At 40.9% G+C, this 27657-nt stretch overlaps 1 protein-coding gene and 1 pseudogene across 1 annotated transcript; one reads left to right on the top strand and one right to left on the bottom strand.

The window, feature by feature from the left end:
- Positions 1–88: 88 nt before the first annotated feature.
- CD28 (CD28 molecule) lies at positions 89–25675 on the top strand. The gene is made up of 4 exons (XM_005874271.2): positions 89–245; positions 18761–19117; positions 19373–19497; positions 25111–25675. The coding sequence occupies exons 1-4, from the start codon at positions 89–91 to the stop codon at positions 25237–25239; spliced, it is 768 nt and encodes a 255-aa protein (XP_005874333.2). The 3' UTR covers positions 25240–25675.
- On the bottom strand, positions 4580–8323 carry LOC102239415 (annotated as a pseudogene).
- Positions 25676–27657: the final 1982 nt, after the last annotated feature.

Genomic DNA, 27657 nt, shown 5'->3' with positions numbered 1-27657 from the left:
TATATCCTGTGTGAAACAATGCCTTGAAGTTTGAGGACATGTGGTTTGATCAGGTGCCCCAGCGAAGTTAAGTTGGGGGTGGCCACAGATGACGGAGACTCGCAGGCCTTGGCGAGTGCGTCCTCAACCCACCTCACACTTAGGTCTCCTCCAGGAGGAGGGGCTGCAGCTCGGACCCACCATTAGCACAATGATCCTCAGGCTGCTCCTGGCTCTCAACTTCTTCCCATCAATTCAAGTAGCAGGTAAACGATTTTGATTTCTTTCCTTCTCTGAGTTTTACCCGTGAAATTTGGATATTTGAAGTGTAGTTTTGCTATAAAATGGCAATCTGCTATTTAGAAGCTCACTGGTTCTCAGACTGTATTATGATATTTTAATCAACATCTTTTTGGAATGAAATAAAATTTATTTAGCTATTATTTGAAAATGTTATATATATATATTTTTTTAATTTAAGAAAACTACTAATAGCAGTTTTGTTCTGAATGCTCTGGAATTAGACTGCCTGCATTCATGTCACAGACCCATTTCTCACTAGCTAAGAAAGCTGAGGCTAGTGTTTAAACTCTCTAAGCCTCAGTTTCCTTATGCGTGGAATGGCGATGATAATAACCTCATCTCAAGGTCATTGTGAGAATAAAATGAAATGATCCATGTAAAATGCTCAGTGTAGTTAGTGCTTGACTGGCACGGTAAGTGTTACTTGTAATTACTATGTCTACCAGAATTGCATGAGTGCCAAAATGAATTTGGAGTCATTACATAAACGGGCACAATACAGATGCTAATAAATTAGGTTTTTTGGTTTTGTTTTTATGAGGGGCTGAAATCCATTTTCTTAGATTAAAATCCCTTAGGGTCCCAATGATGAGGACGAGGAGGATGATACACCTAACACTATTACAAACCCCGTTTCAGATGAAGGGATGGAGGGGTAGGAATGCTAATCTGCCCAAGGGTATGCAGGTACTAGTTGTTGGAACCAGGGTTTGATGCTAGAGCTTATCTATGCTCTTGACCATTATGCTATCCCACCTCACATGATGTGGTTTATAATTTTATAGCTGCAGACACACCCAAGGTTCAATCATCTTTAGAAGAATCACAGTTCCAAACAGAAGGAACTTGTTGCTTTGGTGGGCTAGGGTGAGGTGTTTGTTCAGCTTGGTCTTAGAGTTGGAAAAGGGTCCTGTGTGGCTCAAAAATTGGACTGATAGGGGTTGATGGGATGTTTAAATAGAGTTATTTCTTTCCCTTGAAGATACATTGAAAAACCAGTACCTTCAATTTTCTATTTCATTTATTTTGGTGTGAGAAGACCGCATTATTTGTTGTTCTTAAATATCACGTGCACGTGCTCCAAAGGGTATCATTTCCCAACCTGCATAAGTACAATAGTTACATATATGCCCATCTGTTTCATTGTTTGATGTGCCAGTGAGGGCACTTACAAATTGTGTGTATTTATAAAAGGTGTTCATATAATGAAACACAAGCTGGTGATGAGACAGGCTTTGCCCCAGTGTCTAGGACCAAGCATTTAGAGCTACTAAATTCATTTAAAAAGTATTTTTACATTTCTTTTTAAAAAGGTCTTTAAACTCTATTTTTAAGGGATCTTTAAAATGTATTTTACAATAATATCTAAAATGCCTTAGTTTACTAGACAGCAAAGAATTGGCAGAAAAGAAGGAGACGCCTCACTCTGGCAGAAAACTAAAATGGGTGATTGTACACAAAAGCACTTTGCTCAAGTGCCTTGTGGACAGCCCTCTGCCATCAGTTCATCCACTGTCCTTTGAAGGTATTTTTTTGCACGACTCAAAGGTTTATATTTTTCCTTTAGAACATCTGCTAAAAGGGGGAGCTAAAATGGCAGTCAGAGGGTTCACACACGCAAAACCTTTGTTTTTTTTTCAACTTTAAAATACATCTGCTTTTCAAACACCAAATCACCCTCCTAATAACTTTTCAGGTTTGATGCTGAGTGGTCAGCCAGTGAAGTAGGAAAGGGTTTGGGGTAGAGAGGGCACTTCTGAAATGCTTCTTCCAATAAAGAAAACGTATGAGAAAACACAATGACAACATGCACAAATGTATAGTCCATTCTAATCAGTAGTGCCACCCCTTCCATGCGCTCTCTGTTTCTCTGTATTTACCTTATAAGAGGAAAGAGGAAGATAATTCTCTGGTCAGAGTGTAATTGTCCTCCTTAGGATTGTGAGAGGCTACTGGTATGTCTGTGTTGAATGAATGTATGTGTGTGTTTAAAATACAGAAGAACAGTCCCCCCCCCCCCCATGAATTTAATAATCCTAATGCATTGGCTCACAGTGTAGTTTAAAATACTTATTCTAGGAAGGTTAAACCTACCCTAATTCTTCATGATTTTAATGACACTCTAGAACAGTGGTTCTCAACCTTCTGGCCCTTTAAATACAGTTCCTCATGTTGTGACCCAGCCATAAAATTATTTTCTTTGCTACTTCATGACTGTAATGTTGCTACTGTGATGAATCATAATGTAAATATCTGATATGCAGGATGGTCTTAGGCGACCCCTGTGAAAGGGTCGTTCGACCGCCAAAGGGATTGCGACCCACAGGTTGAGAACCGCTGCTCTAGAAAGATCTTTATGGTCAAATTAAAGAAATATGACCTAGAAAGTGTGAGGAAGCCTTAACTTAGACAATTCCTTTGCTCAAGTTACATGTTTTCTACAAGATTTGGGTAATTGTACCGTTGAGATCCATCACAGGATTTCTCTGGGCTTTGGAATATGAGTCCAGCTCAGAACAGCAGGCCCTGGAAAGGGGCCTGACTTGGGACTGACGATGGAAGGAGTGTGCATATTGTTCGCAGATGTGCAGCCAATATTGGCTATTTTTCAGCAAGCTAGTCATTCACTCTGAAGACAAAATCAGGATGACACCACTTATTTTCTCCATGAGAGCATTTATTGTCATTTAATCTTAGCAAATAAACCGTCAAAATGGCCAGTTTGAGCAGGATTGGTTCCTCCAGAGCTGTTGCATTTCCCTCAGCATGTCTTCTTCTGAGCGAGCCAGGAAGGCAGAACGATGGTATTTAATCATCGCAATGATCAGCAAAGCAAGGTAATTAAAAACTTTATTTTTAGTTCAGCAAATGACCCCTCTGAGGTAGCTGTACACAAAAGGGAGTAACCCAGCTCTCACAAAAAAAGGGCTGCTCTGAGGCTGGACGTGGGTAAGTAAGGTAAAAAGAGGAACATCAAAAATGCGATGTAACCAGCAAATCGCTGAATCTACATGACATTCAATACACTGTAGCCAGTTTTCCCGACTGTCCAGAAATTGATTGGGTATTTTTGTCATTTCAAGTAAATTGGATGGACATTTCCAAAGTATAGACCTTGCTTAAGAATTGTCTTTTACTCTACCACCATTCCCTACAATAAGGTACTACTTTTTATGTTTTTCAAAGGCAACCACCCAGAAAGGACCTTTACGGCAAGGACTGTAAAATTAATATCGATATATCAATGTCAGGAAATAGAATGAGTCATTTTCACAGACAGACTAGAAATAGAAATGAATCTGTGATCCTAACTTTGAAGCTCTCACATTCAAACCTTTACTATGGGTAGGTAGGAGATCTCACTGCCTCTCTTTCTTTAGACATAGACTGTCCTCCTTCTTAAGGTCTTTACTCTATGATCATGAGCGTATAAGTTCCATAAGACTATTTTTCAGCTTTTATCATGTGTGACTGTCCTCCTCCCAGTATTTCCTGCATGCGGTGCACACTAAGTTCCACTCACCTGGCTACTGCAAGAGGTAGCATGGGGAGCACCCAGCCATCCTAACCAAGTTCTATGAGCTAAAATGTTCAGCACTATCTACTCACTTTTTTTTTTTCCTTTAAGAGGGAGAAAAAGAATGCATACAAGCAGTGAATACTGGAGTAGATTCATTGGGTGGCCATGGCCCGTGGCCCCTAAAACGTTCCTGGCCAGTCCCAGGAACCAAGGAATGCTTCCCCACAGGCCAGCCCTCAAAGCTCACCTCAAAGCTTGCCTTCAGAAACATAGAAACGCCCACCCCCATCCAACAGACCATCTGCAGAGAAAGCAGAACCTGTGGGCCTGGGAGGGAGCCATCTGTGCTACGCCTGTGCTTCCCCCTCCCAGGCACTAAAAGGGTGCGATCTGCCAGGCTGGGCGGAGGCCCTCACAGTCCTCACGAGGGAGAAAAATCAATGGAGTCCCTTTCCCCCATCGTTTTGAATTTTGGCGCATCTCCGTGTGGCAAAAGCCTCACGAAATTTCACCATCAGCACCATTCTTAACTCAGATAAGCAGACATAAGGTCACTTACAATGCCTTACGGTTTGTCCCCACTGGCTACCCTCCCTGCCCATCACCATGTTTTGGTTCCTATTCATTTTGGATGCTCTCCTTTAAAGCAATGACAAAAAAAAAGATAATGATTATAAAACATTATTTACAGAGGCATAAGACACAGCAAAACACTGCAGGAGAGCAAGAATAGTAAAGACAGAATGCCCACACCAGGGCAGGGAAGACGGGTTACTTTTAGGATGACCAGGGCACCCTGTCACCCAGGCTTCCCCTCAGTGTTGGCTGAGGACCTAACGCAGGGGTGTCAGAGCATGGAGAACGGTGGCATGAGGAATGCGGAGAGATGGGAGATGGGACTCCTGCTTGGGGCTGTGAGAAGAAAATCCTCAAGGAGACCCAAGGAAGCTGAGGGGCATAAGTCTTGTCATCCCCACCCCAGCTGGGGATGAACAGGGCCACTCCCCGAGGGCGGGGGTGCATGTTGGCTGCAATGATGGGAATCATGCCGCTTGGCACGGGCTGCCCAGGCACCATGGGACCTGGGCCTGGTGTGTGTGACGTGGCTGGGGTGGGTGGGGCGGCGGCATCTGGTGCTGCATCAGAGGGGGGGGGGGATCAGAGGGGGTGGGGGGGACACTGCTGGCGAGGCATCATGTCGGGGTGCCCTGCTGCTCCCCGCGGGGCCGGGCCAGGCCCCCTGGAGTGCTAGTGTGCATGTGAAGGGTTCTGCCCATGCTGCTTTCAGCTGCTCCACGTGGAAGTCCTGGCGTTCAGTAAGCAGGTGCTGCCGCTGTTCTAAGCCTCCTCCTGTCCACAGTCATTTCCGGCCCCTCACCATGCCGAAGTGTGATCTCCAGTTTCGTCACCCGTGTCTCAACCAGGAGAGCGACCTTGATCTTTCTCTTCCAGGGCAGCCAGGTGCTTGGCTTTGGTGGCAGCTGAGGCGAGAGCAGCTGCTGTGGCTGTGGCTACGTTTCCTTCAGAAATGTTATGCGCGGCTCTGTTGTTCCCAATGTCACTTTCTCTTTCTTGACAAGTGGCACTGGGTTCCTTGTTCTCGGCCTCCTTTTCCTGGGATTTGGCTTCCTTGCTAACTTCCCTCTCCTCTTCCTTCTTGGTATTTTTCATTGTCTCGCTCTTGTGCTTTCTCACTGTCATCCTTCTCATTTCCCCCTTTGTTTCTGCCTTTTCAGGCTGCTGATCATCAGGATCTATTCCCACTTTCCCCTCTTGATCTCCTTCAAGTTCTGCTGGCTCCTCAGGCCCATGCCTGAGATGCAGCTGCTCTCCAGGCCGTAGGTGGGATCCAGCTACTGCTTGTACTTTCTTGATAGGAACTTCAGCCAATTCCTGGGGTACCTTGTCCCTGATCCACAAAAACTCCTGTAAAGATGTTTTTGTTGCGGCAGATGCCACACGGAGGGTCCACCCCAGATACCAAAAAGGCAGCAGTGCTCATGACTGGGTTTCCTGACTGACAAAAGGGGACAGGCTGGCAGGCCAGGGGCCCAAGGGAAGCATCTGAATCCTCAAGGGATGGGTCCTCAGTGGAAAGCCTCAAAAAGTGGAGGATGCATTCATCTTGAGTATGACTTCCAACATGTTCTGACACTGTTCCAACCATCCTTGTACATCTCCAGGGCCTCCAGGAGTAGCCGGTCTCCTGCTCAGTCCACTCTCTTCTGGCATGAGTAAATGTCAGTATGGAGACCACAGTTCTGCAAATCAGCTGGTTTTTCCTTGTTCTTCTCAGGACCTGAGGTGATTGAAGATGTGGAGGCACAAGCCCAGAGGGTGTATCAATCAATACACTGAAATGAGGAGTAGGAAGGACGTCCCATTGCCATGGGTTGACCTTCTGGATCCACTGGGTGATTAACAAACCCCCCACTGCTCTAGAAAGACATGAATCCTCATCACAGCACACACATCTCCAGTCAAGTTCCTCCAACATGGTCAAATATTCTTGGGGGTTTAGGCAATATCTGTCAATCATAAAATTTTGATATGCCAAATATATTTCTGGAGTCTTGGATTTGTTTTTTCCAATGAAAAACTCAGGAAGAGCATGTTGTTCAAGGTGAATGCAGTTATAACCAAACCACAACCATAGCTAGGAATAGTAATGTGATTGGTCTTCTCTGTCTTATTATCTTTACCAAAGTCAATTGCATGACTCTGATCACCTTTGAAGGGATCTTCATCTTCCTTTCCTCCCGTTGTGACTGTTTTTTTTCATTCTTATCTAGGTCAGCTAAGTGCCTCATTCACAGGTGTATTTTCACTATCTTTGGACTTCATTTTTTTTGGAAGTACCACTTCCTCTATGTTGGGTACAGGTAGTGGGTCTTCCATGTCCTTGGTAAGATCTTCTTGCTTATCTTCCTCTTTTTGACATCTGCATTTCCCATAAAGATTAGCTTGGCCTTTCTTTCCACTTTTCTTTCATCAGTCTGTGGGTGTGGGAGGTGGAGAGGAAGGTGAATGTTGCCTCTTCAGAGCATTAGCTAAGGCCTTTCTATCCCTTCTCTCTGGACTTCTGACTGGCTCTTCACTCTTCATTGAAATTTGCTGTCAAAAACTCATGGGCTTTGTGTTCTGTCCACCTCATAATCCTTCTCATTCATCCATTCATTGAAAACATTAGTGTCTCAAATCCATTTTGCATGAACCTTCCATGGATCTTCTGGAATTGGTAGATCTTCATTTTCTACATTAACATAATTACTATGGACCCAAGTATCATAGCTGTCCAGATAAAACCCCTAATGTACTAACACCTACTTGTCTTTTCTCATCATGGGTCTCAACCACTCTTCATCTTCTGGTGAGGAAGGATATGGATAAATGTGGTGGGAAGCTTTGACTTCTCATCAGTAAATGTCCCCTGATGTCATTTGATGATATCTTTCAATTTGTTAGCCAACCTCAGATCAATTTCTAGAATTATGTAGATGTTGGGTCTGGTCAGACAATTGCTCAGCACCAATGTCTTTTTTTAAATATGTATATTTTTTATTAATTTCAGAGAGGAAGGGAGAGAGAGAGATAGAAACATCAATTATGAGAGAGAATCATTGATTGGCTGCCTCCTGAGGGGGATTGAGCCTGCAACCCTGGCATGTGCCCTAGGCCGGAATCGAAATTGGGCCCCTTTAGTCTGCAGGCCAATGCTTTTTCCATTGAGCCAAACTGGCTAGGGCTGCACCAATGTCTTTTCAGTGTTCATAAACATCTCAAGGTTATGATCCATTTGGGATGGATTCTGTAGATCAAGCCTCCACTATCCCTTATATGTGTAAGCAGTCACAAGAATGTTGGGATGGATTCTGTAGATCAAGCCTCCACTATCCCTGTTCATTTTTATATGTGTAAGCAGTCACAAGAATATGACACAAGGTGCCTCCAGCTTTGAAATCCAAAAAACATTTTGCCAGGAGTTTGGTAAAGGCCGGGTTGGTGACACACTTCCTAAAGGCATCTTCCTTGAAGTGAAGAAGCTGCACTGCAGCCTAGCCAGCATTTTATTAGTAGGTGCATCCGCATGAACATACTTTCTTGTAGTGCTTGCCCAGCCAGACCTGCACCAGTACATCCAATTCATACTGTCTCTGGGATCTCCCAAAACTTGCTAGCTGGGTCCCTGTGCTTCCATTGATAAATGTTCAGGCCCACCGCTGTCCCCTGGCCCGCTGCCACCTGCTGCTGTGGCCATTATTGCCATCTGTCGTCCCCACCACTTGGCTTGCCCTGGCCCAGGCGGCATTCCTGTTCGCACCTGCCAGTGTATGTCTCTTTTATGCTGATTTCTTTGACTCCTTTGGCCAATGACATGGCGTTGTCATCAAAAAATGTACCCAGAGCTTTCAGTCTGAGAATCATTGCATGAGCATTGGTTTCTGAAGCTGGAGGGAAGGTAGCCCAGGCCCAACTGAGAAGTGGGAAGTAGGTGTCTAACTTCTTGCCCGTTACTCTCATTTTGATGACTATAGAAGAAAGATGTGCTGAATGGGATCAACTGCTACTCAGTCACTCCTTTACAGGATGTGAAAAAGAGACTTGAGACTCCTTTGGCCTTAGTATTTCAATCCTAATTTCATAGGCATTTTAATTAAGTCTGTGTGTCACCATGTATCTTAGCTGTGTTTATGTTTTCATTGCTGGAAGAGAGCCTGTACCATGGTGGAGAATTTCTTACTTAACTTAGAGCTGCAACTTTATCTCTGCATCATCATGACTCTCATCCTTTTCATTCGTCATCATCCTCGTTATCTTGGGGACTCTGGCTGCCAGGGCAACCAGGTTAATGGTTCCTGGTGGTGTCATCAGAGTTACTCATTCACTGTTCACTTGACCTCTGATCTAATGCTGAGCCCCTTTCTACAGTGTCGGGGTCACTTTGTTGGCTCACCATCCGCAGTGTAATGTATTGATCACAGCAGTAACTTCTATTCATCACCCACTCATTCACATAAGAATCTGAATTATTGAAATGTCTTACATTTTAACAGTGACATAGATTTCCTTGCTACGAACTTAGGTGGGTGTTTGACTTTGACTTTTCTTTTTTCTTGTCGAGAAGATAACGGGCTGTGCTTTTCATTGCGGAGGGATACTTGACACGTGTTGAAGTGTCAGAATGTCACTGTGGCTGTGTTTGCAACTTCCACGTGACCTGAGGACTTTTCTTGACATTGAGCACTACTAATAATCAGGATCCATAGTTTAAGATCAGCTTTAGGAAGGTGGGTCCAGGAGGGTTCCATTTCTGAGCCACAGACTCTATCGCATGAAGTGTGTTTGAGAGTGGGCACACATGAGGAGACTGTTTCTTTCAACTATGAGGCTCCTTGGGGGACTGAATAGGGTGTTTGTAAATGGCAGGTCTTGAAAGTACTGGATTCCTGTTTTCTAAAGTGCTTGCTTCTTCTGATGCTTTGGTAACACAGGCCTTTATTCATGTGCTCATTCAGGTATTTATTAACATCTTCTATGGGCTATTCTAGGTTCTGTGACAGATACAAAAACCCACTTTCAGCTTCAAGGAAGTAAAAATGAGAATTGTGAAATCTTTCTAAAATTTTCCCCCCATTAAGGACTACCATCATGATACTCTGTTTACATTATTTATTTTGTGGGAAATGGTTATAAGCGGAAGAATCCATTGAATTGCTAGAATTTAACCACAGATATTTAGAGATGGGAGGGAACGCAGACAGCTCTCAATGTATAGGAAAGGAAGTTGTGCTGATGGTTCCTAGAAGATGATTATAGAAAGATGACATTGCAATGTTTCCTGGCATTTTTGAATGCTTTTAGGGTGGACCCATCTTACTTATCCAATCTTTTTTCCTTCCTTCCTTCCTTCCTTCCTTCTTTCCTCCTCTCTTTCTTTTTCTTTCTTTCTTTCTTTCTCTCTCTCTTTCTTTCTTTCTTTTTAAAAAATTGATATCAGAGAGAGGAAGGGAGAGGGAGAGAGAGATAGAAACATCAATAATGAGAGAGAATCATTGATCAGCTGCCTCCTGTAAGCCTCCTACTGGGGATTGAGCCTGTGACCCAGGCGTGTGCCCTGACCAGGAATGGAAACACTTTAGTAAGATTAACATAGAATAGTAAGCCTTTATGAAGGGTTGGGAATTGAGCTGGATTTTAAAGAAAGATAGGATGTAAATGGTGATGTTAACATTTATTTTGCACTCATAATGTGCCAGGTACTGTTCTACCTGACTTTTTCTGTATAAAATCATTTACTTTCCCCTAAATCCTATAAGGCAGTTTCTATAATTATCTCCATCTTATAGATGGGGAAACTGAGGTACAGAGCAGATACAGCAACTTGCCTATGGTCACACAGCTAGTGAATAAATCCAGACACTCTTTCTCCTGGGTTCATATCTCACCAATGCTCTGTTGCCTCAGGAAGGAGACACAATACAAATAAAGACATTAAACAAGGAATATTGTTTTATGTTCTTGGAACCAATGGCCACTCTGAATGTTGGGAGACTTGGAAAGGTAGGGTAGAATCAGGTCAAACAAAGGATTGAATATTGATAATAGAAGTTCACACTTAATTTTCAAGGCATTGTGAAGAAGCTGAAAGGTTTTGGAAGTAGGACAGTCTAGAATAGGTATGGTTGTGGAGACTAATGTCCAGGAGATTATGTCATACACTGTCATTTTACCAAGAAGAGGGTAGTAGATTAGAATTTGGGTGCCAAAGGTGGTACTAGAAAGAAGTGATTATTTATGAGAGATGTTCTGAAAGTAGAAGTTCTAGGACTTAGAGCCTAGTTTGGGATGAAGGCAAAAGAGAGGGAGGGGTCAAGAGTAATGCCAGGGTTTTTGGCTTAACAGAGGAATGGTGGTATCTCCACCTGAAACCAAGGGGTTGTGAAACTGAGTTTTGGAGAAAAATAGTGTTTAACTTTAGACAAATTCAGTTTTAAGTAAAAGCTTGAGGTGTCAGAAAAAATGTCCAGTACAAAGCTGAAGATATGGGAACTGGGTAAGAAGAAAAATAGTCTGGTTAGGAGTCAGCTGAAGAGAATGGTGGGCTAGTGAAGGAGACCAAGAATGTGTTTGAAGAGGCCAGGGGAATAAGGCTAGTGAAGTATTAAAGTCAAAGGAGGAAAGAGTTAAAAAACCCCACAGTACTTAATAGCATTAATTGGTTAAGGAAAGGAGAAGTGAATAATAACTTGGGAAGGTTTGGCTCAAAGGAGGGGAGTTGGGACTTTTGAGTTTAGGCAGAGTGGTGGGGAAGGGAGATAAGACTTTTAAAGGGTTAAGAAAAAGGGCATGAAATTACTAAAGTGAAAACAATTAGGAACGTTTATGAGCTATAATGTTTACCACTGTATTTTGTACATAGCGGGTATGTAATAAATATCTGCAAATGAAGTGACTATTATGTTTGACATGTGGAAGGAACTAATGTTGGTCTTGAGTGTGAGTGAGTGTGTGTGTGTGTGTGTGTGTGTGTGTGTGTACTGTTGCAAGTTAGAGGGGAAAGGGAGCTGTTAGGGAAGAAAGGAGGAGGTAGAAGTAAAAAAGGAGGATGGAGGCAGTTTTCTCCAGAAGATGAAGAGGGGGATGATTTGGAGCATGAAGGATTAGCGAGAGGAGGACCAATATCTAAGAAAAATGGGGAGGAAGAAAGGAGATTTATAGGGACAGAGATGTGTGAGGATGAAGCTAGGGGAGATGAGCAATTTTGTACTGGCAAACCTAATGTTAAAGATTTCTCTCAGAACAGGTCTTCGTGTTAAACTTATATATCTGCAAGGGCCACTGGGATAATACAGACCTTGACTTTGAAGCCCATGCGTACTTGAATTTGCTTGAGCCTTCAAAAATGCACATTGTAGCTGGGCATGACTTTGGCTCATGGATGAGATAACACACAAGGTTCAGCCCAACCCTGCCCACCATCAGGGGCAGGGCTCTCTTTTCTAGTCAGGAAAGTTACTCTCAGCATCTCTATGTGTTTTTTTGGAACAAAGATGTGGCTGCTTGCCCTTGGCTTTGGAACCGCTATGTCTTTTATTCTTTTCACCTTCTTTTTTTTTTTAAGCTCAAAAGTCAAAGCTACTGATCTTTCAAGGTAGGAGGATGTGACTGGGAGTTTTAAGTCTGTCACACTGAGGCACAGCTTTTCTAGGCCTTTGTTTTCTCATCTGATATATGAAGGGGTTGGACTTGAAGACATCACAGGTATATTTCTGGCTTAAAAATGCTGCTTTAGTGGAATAAAAACTCTGGCTTTTATCAGCTCTATCAAGGTAACTCAACCACCCTCCCACTTTGTAGATGCTCTTATGATCTGATAGAGAAATACGAAGAATTGCAAGCCAGCCATTTCTGAAATCTCCTGGAGAGATTGCAAACCAGGATCTGAGATACTAATATGCTTTGAAATGACTGCAAGAGTTTAAGGGACATATTGTCTTTGCTCTCTCTCCCCCATTTTGTTATGTAATGTTGATTTTCAACACGTCAATTGTTTTCAAACTTCTAGAAGATTCTGTATGTGCCAAGGTGGTCCTGAGCAGGTTTTTTGGAAATAGAAGATTTAAGGAGAATGAGACAGATAGGATATATGTACTCTCATCTTTTTTAGAGTTATTTTAAATGAGGGCTCAGAATGATGTGACTCAAGAGAAAAATATATTTCCCAAATATGGTTACTGGATTAAAATATACATTTAGAAAATAATATATTAATATAGGAAGTCCTTTGATACCTGTGGGATTTCTTTTTATCTGTTAGCTGAATAACTATCAGGACATTTATGTAGAAAGCTATACAATCATTTTTGATTCCTGTCCACCATCACCAAGCATAACCAAGCACCAATGACTTGTCCATCCTTTCTATCCCAGGTGCCAACCCCAGTTCAGACCCCATGAGCTCACATCAACACTATTGCAGCAGGCCCCAGTGGGTCTCGGCCTCCACTCTAGCCTTGCTCCAAATCATTACATTCTGCCCTAATGTGCTAATGTCCCAAAGTAGCATTTACCACTCCGTTCTGAACTCAGATGTCTTTAATGTCTCCTATTGCCTTTCTAGTAAAATCCACTTGCCTTTTCTTGACATTAAAGGCTCATCCATCCTCACTTCCTTCCTTGTTAAGTAAATGGGATGCTCTGCTAGTCTCCAGTAAACCCTTACACTAAAAGTTCTTTCCTTCAATTTAGCCTGTGTAGATTTGCCCCGGAATTCATATCCAGCTAAAGCCCAGCCTACGCAAAGCCTCCAGAATCATGTCATCTGGCAACAAGGCCTCTTTCGTGTGACTGTCAGTGAATCTCTATGGGACTCATGCACCGTACATGGCTTTGGAGTGTAGCTAATTGTGCACCTGCCTTAGAATTTCTCCTAGCAGGAAAAGGCTGTGTTTCTTACATCTTCCTGTCTCCCAAGAACCTAGTACATTAGGTCCCATTATTTATTTGCTGAATGAATGCAGGACTTTGTCACGGTAGGAGTTAGAATGCCAAAGAACAATTTTCTGACACATCAAAATTTATTTTCAGAAAGTACCTATTGATCGTTTTGATAATTTTTTCTCTCTTAAGAATTAATGGCTTAGATAGGACTGAGAAGGAGAAAGTGGTCAGATGGTCACATGTTGAAGGGTATCCTGGGCCTGTGCAGGAAATATACTCGGAGGGAAGTTATGGTAACTTCACCAGCTCTGTGGTCGGGAGGGAGGTGTCCTTCTGTGCTAGGGAAACCAGTGTTACCTTCACAAAATAATCACAAATATCATAGGGCAAAATGGTTGAAAACAGAAAGCTTTCATTTTCTTTGTTTCCTGCCTAACATGTTGAATTCTGTACAATCAGAACTTAAAAATGGAATAAAAGTGATTAGGATTTTCCAACCTAATTTTTAAACTGCAAAAGAAACTCAGATGTGCTGAAATGGAACCCAAAAAAGTTCTTAAGAGGTTCTGAAGGGAAGTCAGATTGCTAACTAAATATCTACTGTATATTTTCTACTGTGTCTTTAACTTCCCAATACAGATTTAGGTACTGAGTGCTGCCTACTCTACTCTCTGGTTCATGAGCCTCCATGTGGTATTTTATTCCTCTACGGTGCTATGATAAAGAAAAGGAAATATGAAATATGGAACTTAAACATGACAAATAAATGCAATTCACAGAGACTGAAGTTAAGGATTTCCCCAAATGAGGTTTAGACTGAAAAGGGACTTTATTATTGACAAATGTTCATGTTCAAACCCTTTTGTACACTTGGGCAAGCTGAAATGGAAGAGCTGCCATGGTATAATTATTGCTTGTAGATCTGAAATAATTTATAAGAGAGGCATTTCATGTGACCATATTATCTGTAGGCCTTATCTGGGATCCATCTATGCCCTTCAGGAAGTCTTTGCAATGGTAAGCAAAATGTTTTCTGTATGTGCATTAGAGGCACAGACTGTTTGGAGACATACTTTTTCTAAAGATGACCAAGAAATTAAGTCAATTTTGCTGAATTCACAAAGCTGGTTTTCTATTCATTCATGTTTCAAAAGATTGCCCCTAGAATCATTTTTAAACAAACAAACAAATAAATAAAACCTTAGCTCTTCCACCATTTGTGTGGCCTTGCTTAGAGAGTTATTTACTTAATTTGTTTTCCGTTACCTTCCCTAGAAAACAAGGGATTGGCATAGATCATCTCCAGCTTTCCTACAGCTTAGTACTTTTTGTAGGATGGGGCTCCAGCAAAATGGTGGAGAAAATGGAATTTATCTTGGTCCTGTCTTTTCCCACTCCATTTACTCCCCCACTCAATGGTATTCTTCTTCCTAGCTCTCAATTTAGATATGTTGTACCTTCCAATTATATCAAGCCCAACTTTTAGAGGATCTAAAATCAATCACTGAAATTGTGTTGAAGTTTTGATGCAACCTGGCAGAGAGAAAATAACAGTAGATTAGAAGTCATGAGGTATGAGCCAAGTCTTAAGGGTCACTTACTTGTCCTATAACATTGGGAAAGTCATTGACTTCACTGAATTCAGTTTATCCACATATAAAATGGTCATAAAGATGAATAACTTGCCGATTTACTTCACATGTTAATATGGAGTTCATATGAGATAAAATAGGAGAAAATACTTTGTAGCCCTATTTAATTACTAATTTTTTTATAATCCCCAGGATATTTTTTCCATTGACTTTTAGAGAGAGTGGAAGGGAGGGGGAGAAACAAAGAGAGAGGGAGAAAGAGAGAAACATTGATGTGAGAGAGACACATTGATTGGTTGTCTCCTGCACACATCCTGACCAGGACCAGGAATTGAACCTGTAATTGAGGTATGTGCCCTTGTCTGGAACTGTTCTCAGGATCCTTCAGTCTGAGGGCCAATGCTCTATCCACTGAGCAAAACTGCCTAGGGCTATAATTACTAACTTAAATCAACATGCAGATCCTTTCAGGGTCAAGGTTGTTTCTCTGGTACTTGGAGCAACACCTTACAGATGGTTATCCACTCCACCTGTGCAGAGGGCTGATTTGGTTAGTAATATAGTAATTGACCTACTTACAATAGGCATAAAGGGGAAGGTTTTTGTTATAATCAAGCTTTCTCTTCCACTCCATTCTCATGGAAGCACAAGCAACTTTCAATTTTCCAGAAGTCAATTATAGCACAAGATTCACAGATTATCTGTGAGAAATCTTTTAGCTCTCAATGCCTTGCTCATAAGCAGCAGATAAGTACCTTCTTACCTCCAATCTACTCTCATGTTGTCTGTTGTCAAGGAGGAGTTGTGAGGGAAAGAGGTTTGAGGTTACTGCTTCCTGTCTCCGCACCTTTAGCTGGTTTAGCTGAAGGAAAGACTTTGAAAAGCAAAGCACTAAATTCATCATCAAAACAACTTGTCAATTCAGTTATAGAAATGTCAGTCAAGGCAATTTTTTGACACCATAAGCAAATACAATAGATGGGTTGACAATGTTTCTCTTTTAACCTAGTAGGTCTGACCTAGGTAGACTCACAAGAGGGAAAATCAAAATGGGGAGACAAAGAAACGTGCCCCAAATAAAAGAATAGTAGGAATCTTCAGAAAAAAGAGCTAAATGAAATGAACAAGCAATTTTTCAGATATATAGTTCAAAAAAAATGGTTATGAGGATGCTCAAGAAACTTGCTGAGAACTTCAAAAAGAGATAGAAAGCATAAAAAGGACAGAGAAACCGTAAAAAGAGAACCAGCCAGAAATGAAGAATGCAAGATCTGAAATGAAGAACACACTAGACGGAATAAACAGTAGGTTGGATGAAGCAGGGGATCAAATCAGTAATATGGAAGACAGCTAGCTGAAAATACACAATCAGAGCAACAAAAAATGGAGGCTAAATAACATGTCACTAAACAATGAATGGATTAATAATGATATCAAGGAAGATACCAAAAGATACCTTGAAACAAATGAGAATACAAGAATCCCCAAATCATTGGGACACAGCAAAAGCAGTCCTAAGAGGGAAATTCATAGCATTGCAGGCCTACCTCAAGAAACAAGAAAAATCTCAAATAAACAATTTAACTTTAATTTAAAGGAACTAGAAAAAAGAGCAATAAACAAAGCCCAAAGGGAGTAGAAGAAAGGGAATAATAAAGATCACAGCAGAAATAAATGAAATAATTTGTCAACTATATCTCAGAGGAAAGAAGAAAGAAAGAAAGAAAGAAAGAAAGAAAGAAAGAAAGAAAGAAAGAAAGAAACAAAGAAAGAAAGGAAGGAAGAAAGAAAGAAAGAAAGAAAAGATCAATGGAACCAAGAGCTGGTTCTTTGAAAAGATAAAAAAGACTGATAAACTTCTAACATGACTCATCAAGAAAAAAAGACAGAGGACCCAAGTAAATAAAATAAGAAATGATAGAGAAGTAACAACTGACATCAAAGTAATACAAAGAATTCTAAGAAAAGATTACAAACAGCTACTAGTATATGTCAACAAATTGGACAATCTGGATGAAATGGGTAAATTCCTCACACACACACACACAAATGGGTAAATTCCTCACACACACACACATAAAACACAATCTTCTAAAACTGAATCAGGAAGAATCAGAAAATCTGAATAGAAAGATTACAACTAATGAAATTGAAGCAGTCATCAAAAATCTCCCAACACACATCAGTCCTGGACTGGATGGTTTCACAGATGAATTTTACCAAACATTCGAAGAACTAACACTTATCCTTCTCAAACTATTCCAAACAATTCAAGAGGAGGGAAAACTCCCAAGCTTATGTTATGAGGCCAGCAATTAGACAAAAAGAATAAAAGGGATCCAAACTGGAAAGGAAGAAGTAAAACTGTTATTATTTGCAGATGACATGATATTGTATATAGAGAACCCTATAGATTCCATAAGGAAGGGAAAATACATTTACAGTATTTATCTAAAAACTCAGCATATAAACAGCATATAAGTGGACCTGCATAGTTCAAACCCATAGTGTTCCAGGGTCAACTGTATCTTTTAAAACACCATTTTGAAAATACTAGAATGTTATTGTCCATTTTCTATATTACCAAGATCAGTTAAACTACAACTCCCTGAGAATATTGCTTATTTGAAAGTATTATGTCTCTAAAATTGAACTAAAAAGTTGCAGGAATTAATTGCTTTCAACGATTTTTTTTTGGTAAATTAACTATATTTCCACAAGCTATGCTAAGATAATGGCCATTAATATAATGACAATGAGACCACTTGAATTCTAAGTACTCACTCATGATAGTGCCACAAAATTATTTAATTCCAGCTTATGCGTTTGCTAGTTTTTAAGTTACAGATAATGATATCTCTTAGGGTAAATGAATGTGCTCAATGAACCATCAGTCTTCAATCTTTTCATTTATGTTTATTTTATTTATACTTTCAAAATACAGCAGGTTCTACATTTTGAACACCTCGTTTTATATGCTTCAATTCATTCAGCTTTTGATTTGTTTTTCCTCGAGATCCCTAGTTTTCAAGCCTCTTGAGAGCAAGGACCACATGTTACATTTCTTTGTATACTGCTGTGAAAATAGTAGGATCTCATTAAATAACCAATAAGTGAAAGATGGTGATCTGGCTGTATCATTATCCGCAGCTAAGCCTAACAGCCATCTCATTAAATCCTTATTCAAAATGTGTCTCAACAATAAGTTTAGCTTCATTTATTATTCATTCAACAAATACTCCCTAAGAGCCCTAAAAAGTACACATGTAAAGAATCAAAAAGTTCCAGCTGTCTCCATAGAAAAATCCAACTTGTTTTTTGTGTGGCTTTGTTTTGCTTGGCTTTTTTCTTTGTGTACTTAGAAGAAATCATTAGGCAGGTTCTGATTGGAAGAATCAACCCCAACAAGAAATGCCAGCATCTCCCTCCTTTACAGAAAGTTTGGGTTAGGCATTTGTATTTCTGTTTACTGAGCCCTCCAGGAATTGTGTTTCTGTTACTAATTATTTGGATTCTGTTGTAATGGGCATTCAAATTCTTCCTGATCTGACTCTGAGAGCTGATGTAAGAAAAAAGATGAGACTAGGATTCCTTTGCAGAAATTTTTAAAAAGGAGGACTTGGTCAGGGAAACTGAGTAAGGCTGGAGAGAAACCCTAGATGGTTACCCAGTTTGGTTTCCTTCTCCTGGCACCCACAGAGAGAAGGAGGAATTGAAGGGAGAGGAAGGGAAGAAAAACAATGTTACTATACTCCGTAGCATCTATATACTCCAGTAGTTTGCTTAACATGTCTTGTCTAGCTCAGGGTGTGATACCTTCCCAAGATGCATGTAGGAGATCTGTTTATTTTGTTAATTGCTTTACTTTGATTTCAGAAAAAAGTCTCTATACCCTGTTCTAAACAAATGATTTTTCCTCCTCCAGAAAACAAGATTTTGGTGAAGCAATCACCCATGCTTGTGGTGTACAACAATGCTGTCAACCTTAGCTGCAAGTATACCTACAACCTCTTTTCAAAGGAGTTCCGGGCATCCCTTTATAAGGGAGCAGATAGTGCTGTGGAAGTCTGTGTTGTGAATGGCAACTACTCCCATCAGCTTGAGTTTCGCTCAAAAACAGGATTCCACTGTGATGGGAAATTGGGCAACGAAACAGTGACATTCTACCTCTGGAACTTGTTTGTTAACCAAACGGATATTTACTTCTGCAAAATAGAAGTCATGTATCCTCCTCCTTACATAGACAATGAGAAGAGCAATGGAACCATTATCCATGTGAAAGGTAACATGCAACTCTACGAATGTACCACTTTAAAGTAATGGTTTTCAACTGTAGCCTTGAAAACTAGGTCCTGGTGAGTAGTGGGATTGGATAAATCCCAAAGAGAATAGACCAAAGAGGAAGTCTGCACATTCTAAGCTTGTGATATTTTGCATATTTTGGTCCCTCTCACATTCTTCCATAATGTTCAGAAGGAAGGAAATGTACTCAAGTGCCACTCCCATGTCATTTAATGCACTCTATTCTATTTTTCAGAGAATCATCATTGTCCAGCTCACCGAACTCCTGAATCGTCTAAGCCATTTTGGGCACTGGTGGTGGTTGTTGGAGTCTTGGCTTTGTATAGCTTGCTAGTAACAGTGGCTCTTTTTACTTACTGGGTAAGAGAAGCAGCACTGCTTTTATGTAAACTTTTCTGCCACATACGATCTGATCATATTCAAGAATGTTGCCTATGTAGTTTATTTTCCGTTTAACATGTGATATTGATTAGTTCCTTTTCCCTTGCTAGATTGAAGTAGGTTCTCTGTTAGCCTGCCCAGCTTATTCTGGGATACAAATCTGATGGGCATTCTATTTTCCAGAAGGCACTGGTTAGGTGGCCAAACAGAATAAAAAGCTAAATGTTTAAATAAGGGTGGGGTACCAAGGGCAGTTACTTTTTTTCTCTCCCCATTTGCAGTATCATTATGACATATAAAATAGTTTTAATGTGTACATATGTATAAAAATCTAAGCAACTTGGGAATCTAGACAATTGAAGTCAATGAAGAACTTTGGCTCAGGGTAAAAAAATCATGAGAAGTTTGGCCACTGAAATTATGCATTCAAACCTAGCAAAGAAACTAGGTCTGTTTTTCTGAGTCATATTTTTATCTCCTCAGAAGCAGTTGAATTTTGTGAGACCAACTATGGTACTGTCATTATGAAACTATAATGAGAATTAGACTTTTCTGAGCTCTCATCACTGAATTGGAGTTTACCAGTTTTTGCAAATTTCATGCCTAAACTTGGTGTATTTTTTTTTTTTTTACCTACTTCAGCATTGAATTTTTTGCTGAGGTCTGAGGATATCATGATGATCATATCTACTGTTAAGAAGGGAACCTCCTTATCAAGGATCTTTCCCTTACTCGGGGACTTCCTGTTCTTATATACACATTATTCTTATATAGAATAATCATGTATTGATTTCATTTTGTCTTTGAAATGTTTTCTAAAAGTCATATGCATGTATGAGTCGTTCGCTCCTTCAACAAGAAATGTATGCTCCTCAAGGATAAAGGACTATTTCTCTTTATATTTGCCATCTATCTAGGATTAAGTACATTTAATACTTAGTGATGCTTAACCTCATAACCTTCATGGAAGCCAAATTAAGGACTTAAATAAACATGTCTGAAGTATAACACCCATCTTCAAGGCATACTCCATTCATTCATTCTCTGGGTCAGAGATTTCTGGGAGCTATGCCATGTGTAGCCATTGTACTTACTACATACAGTCTTGGTGTTGGGCCGAGTTAGGCAGCCATGGGTTCACAAATCATACCAGTGATAGATACAACTTGGGCTGCTGTCAATCTCTTGTCGGTCTGTTTACCTCTCGATTGTTCCCCACATATTTCTCCCATTTTAGAAGATTCTCGGGGTATTCTGAACATTGGTCATGCTGCCTGTTGCCCAATCTCTACCTTCTTCAGGGGAGGGAACAAAGTGGCTGCTTGTTCCTGGAAATCCTTTATACTAGATATCATCTTGAGAATGTGCCTGTCAGCCTTGCCTTCTTCAAGTTGCTTGAGCCTGATGGGGGCCTTTTATGCAGTGAAATATTGCCTAAGTTCTTCCTCAGATGTTAGCCGAGTCCCTTATCTTTCTGGATCCTTGTGTCTTCATCTAAGGTCCCTTCCAGCTTTGAACCACTGTGGTGTTGGCTAATGATTTAAGAATTTAGACTCTTAATTCTTGGTGTGCTTTTTTTTTTCTGATCCCATCGGGAATCTCAATGTCTTAATTTAAAAGCCAGGTGTAGTGGCTTTTTGGGTACCTTTCCAGGACAGGTGCTCCCCTATAATATGCTGACCTAGGTCAATGTAATTTACTAGCTTTGCAGGAAGTAGTTTTGGGAACTGCTTTAACTTTCTGTGGCCAGAAGGGTACTGATTATTAACCAAAGGGACAAAATTAGCTTCTCATTTTTAAGGAGTTTTTACAGTTTACTTTCAACTTGGAAACAACATAGACACTATGGGGTTTTCTTTGGCAGTACCACTAATTCCCAGTGGGATTCATCTTGCTTTGTCTTAAAAATTTTATTTTTGTCTTATTCTGTCTTACAGGATTCCTATAAACTGGGAAATTAAAGTGCTTTGTATATCTTATCATCTGTGGCCTCTTATAGTCAATTTGGTTACCCCACAACATATATCTATATTTCATAGAATAAAACAGCATTTTCACCCTGGGCTCATCTTTTCTTGCAACTGTTACTGTTTAAGCAACTAGCCCCTTGCTGAGCTAGGCAGCCAGGCCATTAGGGATCCTTAGAGGTTAGCCAGGGGTGGGCAAACTTTTTGACTCGAGGGCCACAATGGGTTCTTAAACTGGACCGGAGGGCCGGAACAAAAGCATGGATGGAGTGTTTGTGTGAACTAATATAAATTCAAAGTAAACATCATTACATTAAAGGGTACAGTCTTTTTTCTTTTTAGTTTTATTCATTTCAAACGGGCTGGATCCGACCCGCGGGCCGTAGTTTGCCCACGGCTGGGTTAGCCATTTCCTGGGTACTTTTTTGGGATCCCATTTTTGGCTGGTCTGCACTGTACCTTGGTATAAATTGCTGTTTTCCGGAACTTCCTGAGGGCTTGACGTGCTACTGTAGGCAGTTCTAGGCTGAGTGGGTTTTTGGGAGCAGCTGCAGATTCTATCTCAGTTCTTGACCTATTGCTGACATTTGAATAAATAAAGAGTTCCCCTTGGCCAGGCTGCCACACACCAGCACCTGTTACTCTCACTCAATCCTCTATTTACCGAATTACCTTGTGTCATGCTGCTGCTCCTAGGAAACAAGTGGGTAAGGGCTGCAGGGAAGGGCAGGGCAAGGGAGGTGGGTCCTGAAATCATATGCCTTTAGCAGACATTTGATGGTGAAGGGTCAGAGAGGTGACCTAGTCACACAGATACATCAGGTGAGTACTCGGCAAACATATATGCAAATGCTAGATGCACATGGACACTGTGGGTTCTGTATAGTGTTTTCAGTCATGCATGTGTCATTTCCATCCTACTGTTGTTTAAAAGTAGGGTGATAATGACTAAACCCACCATCTGATAACAGTGTGAGAGTAAGCATGGGAGTTATTGCAGCAGATCTTTCATAGTCTTTGTGTGAACCCGGAGAACCCAAAACCAAGACATCTTCATTGTTGGGCCTTCTCTACCAGCTATAGTTTTTTGGGGTGTCTGGAGACAAAGACTGTCATTTGGGAATCTGGCAAGGGGAGTCTTCAAGGTTGGAATAAGTACTAAAATGCTTCCCAGGGCATCATCAGAGCCTTCTACACTTCCACATTGATTTGGGAGCAGACATTTTCATGTCCTTATTCCTGTCCTGCTGTAACCCTGTGCCCAAGAAAACTCCTGCCTTTCTTTTATAGAAAGGATATAGAATCAAGATGTTTGAAGAGCAGCTTCCCTCCTGCACTTGGTTTCCATGACTACCTCTCTCTGAATGAATCCTCCAATTATGTGTGTTTAATACTATCCTCTTCTTAGTTCCAGCTAGATAACCCATCCATCATCTCAAGTCCCAAATGACTAAAGCAGAATTTATAACCTCTTTCAAATATGCTTTTCCTACTGCCTGCCTAATGTCTATGGATGGAACACCATCCTTGTAAGTCACCCAGGCTCAAGTCCTCAGTCATCTTGGGTATGAACAAGAAGGAGGAGTCAAGCAGTCTCACAATACTCATGCTAATTTGATGATATGTTTTGTATCTATTGCTCCCTTTTCATTCCAGTTTCTTTTCATGACCAGATTCTAGATTAGAACATCTCAGTCTTGGAGCTATTGACATTTTTGGCTGAAAGATTCTTTGTCATTGGGGGCTGCCCTGTGCAATGTAGAATATTTAGCAGCATCTTTGGCCTTTACCCACTAGATGCCAGTAGCATTCCTCCCAGGTGTGACAACCCAAAATGTCATCAGACACTGTCAAATGTCCTCTAGGACAGGGGATAAGGAGCTGGAGGTGGCAAGGCAAGAATGAGGCTTAGGAGGTCTGGCTTGGGCAACTCTATATATGTAGTGTCACTCACTAAGATGAGAAATCCTCGGAGAGGACCTGAGTTTAGGGGAAGACCTTGAGGGGTTTTTGTTGTTGTTGTTTGTTTAATCCTCAACCGAGGCTATTTTTCAATTGACTTTTAGAGAGAGTGGAAGGGAGACGAAGACAGAGAGAACAATCTGTGTGAGAGAAACACATTGATTGGTTGCCTCCTGCAAGCACCCTGACCAGGGCTGGGGAACGTGCAACTGAGGTACATGCCCTTGACTGGAATCAAACCTGGGACCCTTCAGTCTGCAGGCCAATGCTCTAGCCACTGAGCCAAACTGGCTAGGGCTCTTGTTTTAGATGTGTTGAGTTTAAAATGACTTTGAACTCTAGTCTAGAGATATAAATTTGGGCCAATAGGTGATAATTGAAGCTGTGAATGTTGATGAGATTGCCTAGGGAGAGTGAGAATGGAGTGAGTAGAGGAGAAGGCCTAGAACAAAGCTGTGAGAAACTCTAACACTGAATGGCTAGTTAGAAAAGGATGAGCTTGCAGAGGATGCCAGAAAGCATGTTCAGAGAGGCAGGATGAAAACCTGCTTCTCTGACCATGGTACCACCTCATGGAAGGCAAAGTGGAAGAGTGGTTCAAAAGGGAGAGAATAATCAATCATAAAGAATGCTGCTGAGAGTTCAAGAAAATGAGGTCTGAAAACATGTTACTCATATATAGTAATGTGGGGGTCAGTGTTTTTCCAACCTTTCTTTACTACTTACTCATGCCCCTTTGACAAGGAAGGTGTGAAATGCTCAGGTAGAAGTGCAAGGAAATAAGGCCAGAGCTGAAGCCATTTGCTTACTTATTTAAGCAGGAGTTCATATCATTCATGTCCAACATTTCTACTTATGCATCAGGCCTATGTGCCAGGTAATAGGCATTTTTTTTCCATAATAGAGAATTCTGAATCCAGAAATCTGGATGACTTTCTAATTTTAGTATTTTGAGGGTCTTTTTTTCAAATACATAAATTTTACCAATCTATTGATCCAGAGAAGATGCTCCTTAATCCAAACTTTGCTAAGATTTATGGAAGAATATCTCTTGCTCCAGGTTAAGTATCATCTTACTTTTCTCTCCCCTCATAGAAATTCTTCCAGAGGGAGCTGAGCCTGAGGACCAGGAAATGTAGATACATATAAAGGAATAGAAATACAACTAGTTGCCTAGAACTATCTTCCCATTTGGAATCCACTGCTATAAATTTATGATTACTCCAATCTCTGAAGGCTGAAGGTCCTCTCTGGTTAATTATGGAAAAACAGCTGGTTAAGCAAATGATTAAAGTAAGAAGATTGCAGTGGGGGATGCTTAACCTTTGCGAAAGAGGAAGGGCCTTCAAGAGTATTTATATATCAACAGCAGATATGTAAATGAGATATGCTTTTGAAATTCAGGTTAAATGACTTCTTTGAGAATAACAGGGGTGCATTTCTCTAAGATACCTTCTCTGATTCAGATTTTTTCAAGTTAATTTAGAAGAGTCCAAAGTAGTTAGGTTTGATTAGTCATGATTCAAGTCCAAGGTGCTTAATGAATTCTGGTGTTCAGCTTCATGTGACAGTCTATGGTCTGAATAGTTGCCTCCAAAGTCTTAGAACTGACATCTCCCTCCATGTCTCTGGCCCTTCACAATGACACTTCTCTTTTCTGCAGATGAAGAGTAAGAGGAACAGGGTCCTTCAGAGCGACTACTTGAACATGACCCCCCGGAGGCTGGGGCCCACCCGCAGGCACTACCATCCCTATGCTCCATCAAGAGACTTTGCGGCCTACCGCTCCTGACATGGACCCCTATCCAGAAGCCAGCCGGCTGACACCTCTTCACCTGCTCAACACCACTGCTCTGGATAGGAAAGGACTGCCTCATCTTCAGCCGGCCACCTCAGGCCCCTGTTGGGCCACATATGACAATTTTTCTTGACCGACTTGATCAAATGACATCACTTTGAGAAGCTGAAATGAAGTGTAAAAATATTACCATGGCAGACTAAGTCTTGTAGTGTCACGACCAAAATTCAAACTTGCTATATATTTATTGACTTGATTGAGAGGCTAGGGTAGAACATAAAAAGTGAGTGAATTCTGTTAGCCTTAAAATCTGCTTACAGTTTTACTCCTTTCTTACCCCTCTGCACGTGGTGGTCAAGTAAAGTGTGAAATTGAAGGACTTTTTACTTTATTTTTCAATATGTTTTTATTGATTTTAGAGAGAGGAAGGGAGAGGGAGAGAGAGATAAAAACATCAATGATGAGAGAGAATCATTGATTGGCTGCCTCCTGCATACCCCCTAACTGGGGATCAAGCCCACAACCTGAGCATGTGCCCTGACTGGGTATCGAACTGTGACCTCTGGTTTATAGGTCGAGGATCAATCACTGAGCTACACTGTCTGAGCCTAAAACTTTTTAGATGGAGAAGAAAGGTTAGAAAATCATTCTTTTTGGTTAAATGGGGGTTTAGGGTGGGGATAGGTTAGAGTGGGAGGGGAGGATAGAGAGATTTAAACATTTTTAAAACACAAAAACACTGTCTTTCACTCATGAAATGAACCACTGAGTTCCTATTTAATGTTGTTTTCCTTTTAGTTTAGAAATATGTAGACATTATCTTTGATGATTTCTGGTCATATTTAGTCATTTTGACCAATGGAATACCTTCAAAGCAATGCAAGTTAAACTGACTTGCTTTCCTTATTCCCTGTGATGGAAATTCAATGTAATTTTCACAATATGATTAAAAAAAAAATAAAGTAGTCTTCCCACACCAAGGAAGAATATATTTGGAAATAAGGCCACTTGATGTCAAAATTATTTAAATACTATGAACATTCCAGTCAACTTCTATAGGGGCTTCTCTGTTCCATACATTCCAAGTTTGCATAGCTGGTCTCTTGATTGTCTGCATGGAGATCTGAAGTGGAATGCTGAATGCACATCCATAGGGACGTGATGATACTGTGAAAAAGGGATGTTAGCTTTCATTGGGGTGTGGGGGATGAACCCCAGGAAACTTCTTCTGAAGGAAGGAGAATAGAAAGAAATGACTTGATTCTTGTCATGTGCTGAGGGACTGGCAGGTGGCAATTTCCCAGCCGAGGGCAGGAGGAGCCCTCATGTAAGCCTCTATACAGGATCTTCAGTGCTTTGGGGCTCAGCGCTCCATAACAGTGTGGGTTCAGGTGCCAGTTTACCCTGGAGGTCCGTCGACGTGAAGTATTTTGGAGGATGTCTTTTGAGACAGCATCAAAGTTCTCAAGATACCCTGTAAGGTCTGACCCTGGAATGACCATGGACATTTTTCTACCTCCAGTTTGGGTCACCTGGGGTATGCCTGGGAACATTAGAGAATGGCTCTACTGCTCTACTTTACAGTTGTTCAGTGCTTCAATTGATTCAGATGTTAGAGGAGTCTAGGTTTCAGAGGCAGAGAGACCTGGTTCAAGTCCCATTGCTAGTTGGCCTCAGGCATGTTGCTGCCTTTCTAAGACTCTGGTTCTTCAACTATAAGATGGAGATAATGATCACAAATGTCAGTCCCTATACTGTAATTTCCTTGAGGACATGGCCCTAGTTCAGTGATGGCGAACCTATGACACGCGTGTCAGAGGTGACACGTGAACTCATTTTTTTGGTTGATTTTTCTCTGTTAAATGGCATTTAAATATATAAAATAAATATCAAAAATATAAGTCTTTGTTTTACTATGGTTACAAATATCAAAAAATTCCTATATGTGACACGGCACCAGAGTTAAGTTAGGGTTTTTCAAAATGCTGACACGCCGAGCTCAAAAGGTTCACCATCCCTGCCCTAGTTTGTCTTTTTCTCTACTTGTTCCTGGCACTTAGTACCATGCCTGGCATATAATTTTAGCTATTATTATTATTGCCATAGAGATAACTTATGTGTAAAAATTAAACTGGGCAATGACCTAAGAAGGGAGAGAATATTATAACACAAATTTAAACCCATTATCCAGGAATGAGGTGCTATAAAATTTGAGAGCCTCTTAACTCCCACAATTATCCTGTTTCAGATTATTTTGGCTTGTAATGAAAAAAATGTACAGGGTTCCACCTCTCACTTTTATGTATAGAAAGAGGCTTCTTTAGTTTTTTTTTGTGTTGTGGGGAGAGATAAGAATATTATGATTCCAGACAGAAAATATTGTATTTTAGTTGATTTTTAAGTGGGCTCCTT

This window comes from Myotis brandtii, unplaced genomic scaffold (assembly GCF_000412655.1).
Source record: "Myotis brandtii unplaced genomic scaffold, ASM41265v1 scaffold43, whole genome shotgun sequence".
Taxonomy (NCBI): Eukaryota; Metazoa; Chordata; class Mammalia; order Chiroptera; family Vespertilionidae; genus Myotis; species Myotis brandtii.
Note: the sequence above shows the minus strand (reverse complement) of the source record. Positions and strands in the feature narration are given on the sequence as shown.